An 8885-nucleotide genomic window follows, 5' to 3' on the forward strand; every position below is an offset into this window, starting at 1 on the left:
TCTGGATCAGTGGTGATGCAATCCAAAACAAATCTCTCAGGCACGCATCAAACAAATCAAGTGAGCAGCACTGTACTTTCCCATCTATGTATCCATTCAGTCCATAATTCTCGACTTGTCCCAAATCTAGATCCTAATTTTTTGAGGAGACTCCATTTTGTCAATAATTACTAAATATTAAAGTAATAGAAGTCACAACATTAATTCTGAAACTTTATTAAAACATACAGAAGTTAGGTAAAAAAATTCTACCATATTTTATGATTCATTGTGCTTCTTTTTGCAATTTTTGTCAGAAACACCAAAATCAAGTGTGCACGTAAACACTGATCAAAACCAACTAAACATTTCAGCAACCTTCATATCACATGCTGATCTAACCATTACAATCATTGTAAGCCAATTACATTAGTTATTTTGCTTTAGGAATTTGACAATTTCTGAAACACACATTTAGTAACTGAAGCATCTCTTCTTAAAAGGCAAACTTATCCATCACTCAGGTAATAGTAACCCATTCCAGAAACCAATTTTCAGTAAAATGAAAATTCTGACTCAAACCAATAATGTAACATTCAACAGTTTCAAATTTCTAGCACTGAAACATCAAGAAATATAAACTAAAAATAAAGTATACGATTTAAGACATCGCACTGAATATTTTGAAATAAAGTACCGTGCTTCTAATAATATATTCTAGAAAGCTAATAAAATATTCTTCACATTTCAGTAGACATGTACTTTGGAATAAGGAGGGGGCAATATGCAGTTTAATACCAAGGCATTCTCCTAAGGCTACAGGTATATGTTACCCTGGTTTTGGCTGATGTACCATTTAACCTTACAAGCAATATCTTAATAGCAAAGGGTCTTAAGACAAATAATAATGACATCCAAAGAAATCATTTGCCACTTTTCATGACTATGTACAATTTTAACTGGCCCCGAATAAAGAAATTACAATCAATAGCCCCATGACTAAAGATAACTACATAACGTCTGTCATTGAATCATTTCTTCAGAATCTGAATTGAATGTGAACATTAATCTTGTATAAAATTTAAGTTAGCTAGTTACAGGTGTCCAAGTTTCAAATCCTAGTTTGTGAAAAATTAAATTCTGAAAGGCATTAAACCCAAATAACTTGATTTAAAATCTTGTTCAGATGATCCTTGTTAGTCAGCTAGGTAGATTGTTCTTCCCGACTACCGATTTCAGCAGCCACCAAAGCAATGTTTGATTCAATGACAATAGGTATAATAATTCAGAGAACCATTTCAGAAACTATGCTTTTATCAGATGCATTCTCAAAAGGTAGTGTTGTTATATATATATTTTAACATTTTTGTTTATTTTATTTGAAAGTGCAAAGATTTTTTTAATGCTGACAGAAAGGACTGGATAGCTATGTTTAGTATTAATTGGCCACCAGCAAGATTTTGGAAAAAATTGAAAAAATGCAAATTTACTTTTTTATTAAAGTTAGAAGTAATGCTTTTAGAAAATGTAGTCTTTTGTAATCTTAAGTGATGGCATAGCATCATGTACATTCTGGTCCAAACGCTGATATTCAATTGTTCTTGAGCAAAGACTATCCTTCCATCGTCTGCTTTGAACGAAGAGAATGTAAATCTGAAAAAGGAAAAAGAATAAACAATTACCAAAATTTGGCAAACAAGTCCTCATTTTCATTAAAGTGAGGGAGGAAGTAACATCGAGTCAGTATTAATTTACAGTAACCTTTACATTTGCACACAAAGTATTGCACTTAACAAAAGCAATTACCAAAATAGAATAATAGAATGCCTAGTGTGGAAGCAGGCCATTTAGCCCATTGGATCCACACCAATCCTCCAAAGAGCATTCGACCCAGTCCCACCCCCCACCTTATCCCTTTCACCCTACATTTCCATTGGCTAATCCACCTAGCCTGGACCATCCCTGGACACTATGAGCAATTTTGCACGGTCAATCCATCTAACCTACACATCTTTGGACTGTGAGATGAAATCAGAGCACCCAAACGTATCTCACGCAGACATGGGGAGACTGTGCAAACTCCACACAGACAGTCACCCAAGGGTGGAATCAAACCCGGATCCTTGGTGCTCTGAGTCTTTACCATCCTGCTAAAACAATAAAAGTTCTTACATACACAATTTTGGTATATTATGAAGAACAAAACAGAAAACAGCTGTAACTCGAGTCATTAAGTAGTTTTATTCATTGCTTGGCTCCCTTAGCCATTATGGACATCCACAGTACTTTCAGTGCAATTGCCATCTTTAGAATAATGCTAGGTGTGGGGGGTAATACAGATTCATCAGCAGAGGTGAGAGAAGTGGTAGTTGGTAATCAACAAGTCAAATCTATGTTTGACCTGATGGCATGAAACTTCATGGACACCAGTCAGTGTTGAACACTTCTAGGGAAATCCTCTCCAAACTGAATATCCGTATCCCCACCTCTGATGTATCAGTCCTATTGATAATGACAAAGCATACTCAGCAATGGTGATAGCGATGTCTAGGATATATGACATGATTCTGAAAGTATAATATATCAGGCTGCTATTGTGTACTATGTTGGCATAAGATCCAGATATTAATAAGACCTTTGCAGGGTTAGGAGTGCCATTTTTGTCTCGTGCTTCAGTAAATGTCAGCAGGTCCATCCAGTTTGATTCCTTTTAAACTTAGTGGCTTGCTAGGTCATTCAAGAATTATCCACAGTTATGCATCTGGTTTCACATATAGGTTAGACAACAACAGCAAACTTCCCAAACAGGAATTTGTGAACTTGATGGGTTTTTATGGGAAACAATGGTAGCTTCAATGCTATCATTACTGAGACTAGTTTTCAAATACAGACTTTTATTAATTGAATTTAAATTCAACCAACTGCCAAGGTGACATTTAAACTAGTGTTCCCATAGCACTGGCCTGGGTCGCTGGCAAAACCAGTGGCATCACAATTACACCACTGCCTCCCCACTGTACATAGAACAATAGAGCACAGTACAAGCCCTTCAGCCCTCGATGTTGTGCCAACCTGTGAAACCAATCTGAAGCCCATTTAACCTGCACTATTCCATTCTCATCCATATGTTTATCCAATGACCATTTAAATCCTCGGAAACTTTGGAGGTCTACTACTATTGCTCGCAGGGTGTTTGACGCCTTTACCACTCTGAGTAAAGAAATGACCTCTGACATCTGTCCTCTTTCTATCACCCCTCAATTTGAAGCTATGCCAGCTCATACTAGCCATCACCATCCGAGGAAAAAGGCTCTCACTTGTCCACCCTATCTAATCCTCTGATCATCTTATGTCTCAATTATGTCACCTCTCAATCTTCTTCTCGCTAACAAAAATAGCCTCAAGTCCCTCAGCTTTTCCTCACAAGACCTTCCCTCCATACCAGGCAACATCCTGGTAAATCTCCTCTGAACCCATTCCAAAGCTTCCATGTCCTGTACGCAATACTCCAAGTGCGGCCGCACCAGAGTTTTTTTTCTTAGATCCCCTACAGTGTGGAAACAGGCCCTTCAGCCCCACTTGTCCACACCGACCCTCCGCAGAGTAACATACCCAGACCCATTCCCCCTAGCTAATTCACCTAACTCTATGGGCAATTTAGCATGGCCAATTCACCTAACCTGCACATCTCTGGACTGTGGGAGGAAACCAGAGCACCCGGAGGAAACCCACGCAGACACGGGAAGAATGTGCAAACTCCACAGACAGTTGCCCGAGGTTGGAATCGAACCCGGGTCCCTGGCACTGTGAGGCAGCAATGCTAACCACTGAGCCACCGTGTACAGTTGCAACATGACCTCATGACCCCAAAACTCAATCCTTCTACCAATAAAAGCTAACATACTGTATGCCTTCTTAACAACCCTATCAACCTGTGTGGCAATTTTCATGGATCTATGCACATGGACACAGATCTCTCTGCTCACCCATACAACGAAGAATCTTTCCATTGGCCAGTACTCTGTATTGCAATTACACCTTCCAAAGTGAATCACCTCACACTTTTTCCCATTAAATTCCATTTGCCACCTCTCAGCCCAGCTCTGCAGCTTATCTATGTCCCTCTGTAATCTACAACATCCTTCTGCACTATCCACAACTTCACTAACCTTAAATGTTATCCACACATTTACTAACCCATCCTTCTACACACTCAAGATAGTTTATAAAAATGACAAACAGCAGTGGCCCCAAAACAGATCCTTGCGGTGCACCACTAGTAACTGAACTCCAGGTTGACTCCCATCAACCAATACCCTCTGTGTTGGTTCTTTCAGCGAGCCAATTACTGATCCAAACCACTAAATCACCCTCAATCGCATGCCTCCATATTTTCTGCAAAAGCCTACCATGGGGAACCTTATCAAGCACTTTACTGAAATCCATATGCACCGCATCAACCACTTGACCCTCATCCACCTCTGTGGTCACCATCTTAAAGAACTCAATAAGATTTGTGAGGCACGACCCACCCTTCTCAAAACTATGTTGACTGTCCCTAATAAAATTATTCTTTCCTAGATTATTATAAGTCCTCTCTCTTATAATCCTTTCCAACACTTTACCCACAACCGACGTAAGACTCACAGGTCTATAATTTACAGGGTTGTTCTCTATTCCCCTTCTTGAACAAAGGGGACAACCTTTGCTATCTTCCAGTCTTCTGGCACTATTCCTGTAGGCAATGACAACAAAGATCCAAGCCAAAGGTTCTGCAATCTCCTCCACAGCTTCCCAGAGAATCCTCTGTTAAATCCCATCTGGCCCAGCGACTTATCTATTTTCACACTTTCCAGAATTGCTAACACCTCCTTATGAACCTCAATCCCGCTGGTCTAATAGCCTGTATCTCAGTATTCTCCTCAACAAAGTTGTCATTTTCCAGTGTGAATACTGACGAAAAATATTCATTTAACGCCCCTCCTATCTCTTCAGACTCCATGCACAACTTCCCTTGGCAAAAGCGCTCAAAACTGTCTTCATGTGCAGAAATGTATATTGGTTGATCAGGGAGCTCACCAACTCTCTTTGATTGGCTGTAATCTTATTCATTTAACCCTGACATACCTATAGGAAATTTCAGGGTTTTCCTTGATCCTACCTACCAAAGACTTCTCATGTCCCCTCTTTTCTTAGCTCTCTCTTTTGGGTCCTTCCTGACTAACTTGTAACTGTTTCTTCAACTGTTGGAAGACAAGAGGCCCAGAGCACCAAGGCACTCCTAATCCGGTACATATTTCTCATAAGAAAGCCATAAGGTGGCTTGAGCAAGAAATTGAGTGGGTTTTTTTCAACACTTGGAGTGAAGTACAATGTTGATGCTTTAGTTTACATTCAACTGTCAGTCTTTTGCTTTAGTTACAGATATAGCAAAAGCCCAGAGGCTTCTAGAAAGAACAGAAGACACCTTCTGATTTAAAAGTTGATGAGAAGTTTGATCCATATAGTTTTAGCAGAAACTCACCTTTCTTTTATTGTGATATGTAATATAAACAACAGCAATTAGAAAAGCAGCAGTAACAAGGTAGAAAAAGAAGTGACTGTCTTCTTCTTCATGTGCAGAAATGTATATTGGTTGATCAGGGAGCTCAGGAGGTTCATCCATATCATCATTTTCCAGATCATCCTCATCCAATTGATTTATATCAAAATACTCCTCTGCCCCTTTTTCTTCATCTGCTTCATAATAGGATGGAGAATTGCCTTGTCCAACAAGCAACAACTGGTTATCCGTTATTTCATCCATTTTCTCTGGATCTGTATTCGAAATTATACTTTCATCCTCTCCAATATCAGTGCCAATTACCAGAACTTCTGTATCTTGCTTGTCATTAATGTTGTTACCTTCTACGATTGAAATATCTTTTCTAGTTGGTATAATTTGGTCAGAATTTTGGACAGCAGTTGCTTTCTGTGTTATTGCTAGAAGAGATTCTGTACTCCTGACAGCTTCCATTGATGTTGTTGAAGATTTCAAAGTGGTTGTAGATGTAGTGGTGGTGGTGGTTGTTTTCAGGGTTGTAGCATTAATGGTCAATTTTGTCTCTGTACTTTTGGATTCAATTGCTTTAACTGACTCACTTCTCTGAGATGTCAGATCGTTGGTAATATTGGCAGCCTGTTGAGTTACAGTCGTTCGTGTTACATTTCCTGTAGGGACGCTGTTGCTGGTTGCTGTGAAAAAGGCCACAAAATGGAAAAGTAAAATTAGATGAGTATCCACAGCAATTGTGCATACCTTCTCAACATTGCAAAGTTGTATTTAATCCATCCTAATCCTAGCAATGATAAACATGTACAAATAAATAGCAAGCACAGTAATCCTTTCAGCATCTCAGTGTCATTTTCCAAGTTGGCTATGCATTAACTTCCACCTGAAAAACACAGGCTACAAAATATGCAGAAGTCACACCTTTTTCTCATATATTCATCAATACATATTTATTTTGAAACAAGGAGGAAGAATCGAATTAGGTAAAGATGGTTAGCAAAGTACTCAAATTGAACCACTGCACTTCAGGATACTGCTGCAAATTTTGGCAACCATTTTACTTTCCAAAATTGAAATCAACACACAAAAACTAATTTAATTTTAAAAATGAGTCATGGGGAAAATGTGTGGACTGTAATGAAGTCAGCCAGGTGTTTGGGGCTGTTAACCTGGTCCAGTCAGGGAATCCCGGCTGAAAGATAAAAACAGGAATGTCACAGGTTCTGCCCATGCAGAGTTGGCTGAGGAAGCAGGACCAGTGTCAAGTACTGTGCACGTACAAATAAAGGGTAGCTTAGTGAAGGGATATCAGCCTCTGTAGAATTACTTCAAAAAATTCATGAAAGAGCACAACTTCAACAGGGTGTTAAATTGATGCAAATGGAAACTCTCTGGTACGTATTTTCAACCTGTAACGATTAGGATTAAGAACAGGAGAATGACAACCTACAGACATTTTCCAATCAATCTGTTAGAGATGTCATTACACACCTCTTACATGAATGGACTTGAACTTGGAGTTCCTGGTCCAAACATAGGGACACTACCACTGCAATACAATGAAGGGAGCAAATCTATGGTAACTAAACTTACACATTACAGAAAGATAGGTAGAAACAAATGCTTTGGAGAGGACATAATCACTCTGTATACTCATCACGTGAGCGGGCAAAAATCTGGCCAATGAAGAATAGTGTGGCAAAATGTGAAATATTTCATTCTGGCAAGAAGAATGACAAAAAGCTTATTACTTAAAACAGAGAACTCCAGAATCCCAAGATAGAGTCATACAACATGGAAACAGATCAATCCGTCCAACCAGTCTACGCTTGTCTGTTTCTATTCTGTATATTTCTACAACTCTACAACCATGTTCCCAAACTAAACCAGTCCTGCATGCCTGCGCTTGGCCCATATCCCTCCAAACCTTCCCTATTCATGTATTTATCCAAATATTTTTTAAACATTGTAACTGTACTACTAACACCTACCATGTTATCTGGTAGTTCATTCTAGCACACGCTAAAAACGCTGCCCCTCACTGTCCTTTCTAAATCTTTCTCCTCTCACCTTAAAAATGCGCTGAGTTGCAAACCTTCCACTACAGGAAAAAGATCCTTGTCATTCACCTTATCCTCATGAATTTATAAAACTCCATAATGTCACCCCTCAACCTCCTATGTCTCCAGTGGAAAATGTTGCAGCCCAGTCTATTTTTATATCTAAAACCCTCCATTCCTGGCAACATCTTGGTAAGGCTTTTCTGAATCCTCTCCAGTTTAATAATTTCCTTCCAAAAAAGGTAACTGGAATTGTACACTGTACTCCAGAAGAAACCTCACCAATGTCCTGTGCAACCTCCACTTGACACACCAAATCCTATGGGGAGAAAGTGAGGTCTGCAGATGCTGGAGATCAGAGCTGAAAATGTGTTGCTGGAAAAGCGCAGCAGGTCAGGCAGCATCCAAGGAACAGGAGAATCAACGTTTCGGGCATAAGCCCTTCTTCAGGAATGAGGAATGTTTGTCCAGCAGGCTAAGATAAAAGGTAGGGAGGAGGGACTTGGGGGAGGGGCGTCAGAAATGTGATAGGTGGAAAGAGGTCAAGGTGTGGGTGATAGGTCAGACTGGGGTGGGGGCGGAGAGGTCAGGAGGCAGATTGCAGGTTAGGAAGGCGGTGCTGAATTCAATGGATTTGACTGAGACAAGATGGGGGGAGGGGAAATGAGGAAACTGGTGAAATCCAAGTTCATCCGTTGTGGTTGGAGGGTTCCTAGGCGGAAGATGAGGCGCTCTTCCTCCAACCGTCGTGTTGTTGTGGTCTGGCGATGGAGGAGTCCAAAGACCTGCATATCCTTGGTGGAGTGGGAGGGGGAGTTGAAGTGTTGAGCCACAGGGTGGTTGGGTTGGTTGGTCCAGGTGTCCCAGAGGTGTTCTCTGAAACGCTCTACAAGTAGGCGGCCTGTCTCCCCAATATAGAGGAGGCCACATCGGGTGCAGAGGATGCAATAGATGATGTTGTAGAGGTGCAGGTGAATCTGTGGCGGATATGGAAGTTTCCTTTGGGGCCTTGGAGGGAGGTGAGGGGGGAGGTGTGGGCGCAAGTCTTGCACCTCCTGCGGTTGCAGGGGAAGGTGCCGGGAGTGGAGGTTGGGTTGGTGGGGGGGGTGTGGATCTGACGAGGAAGTCACGGAGGGAGTGGTCTTTACGGAATGCTGATAGGGGAGGGGAGGGAAATATATCCTTGGTGGTGGGGTCCGTTTAGAGGTGGCGGAAATGACGGCGGATGAAGCGCTGTACATGGAGATTGGTGGGGACACCCGGACCAACCAACCCAACCACCATGTGGCTCAACA

General features: G+C 40.9%; 1 protein-coding gene across 1 annotated transcript in view; it reads right to left on the reverse strand.

The window, feature by feature from the left end:
- Positions 1-200: 200 nt before the first annotated feature.
- The window catches only part of c14h5orf15 (chromosome 14 C5orf15 homolog), a 23271-nt gene continuing 14586 nt past the window's right edge, over positions 201-8885 (reverse strand). Inside the window, exons 2-3 of the mRNA XM_043703427.1 lie at positions 5504-6213; positions 201-1632 (exon numbers count right to left, since the gene is read on the reverse strand). Coding sequence (XP_043559362.1) covers positions 1498-1632; positions 5504-6213 — 845 coding nt within the window. The 3' untranslated portion in view covers positions 201-1497. The remainder of the gene's footprint in view (positions 1633-5503; positions 6214-8885) is intronic.

This window comes from Chiloscyllium plagiosum, chromosome 14 (genome assembly GCF_004010195.1).
Source record: "Chiloscyllium plagiosum isolate BGI_BamShark_2017 chromosome 14, ASM401019v2, whole genome shotgun sequence".
Classification (NCBI taxonomy): Eukaryota; Metazoa; Chordata; class Chondrichthyes; order Orectolobiformes; family Hemiscylliidae; genus Chiloscyllium; species Chiloscyllium plagiosum.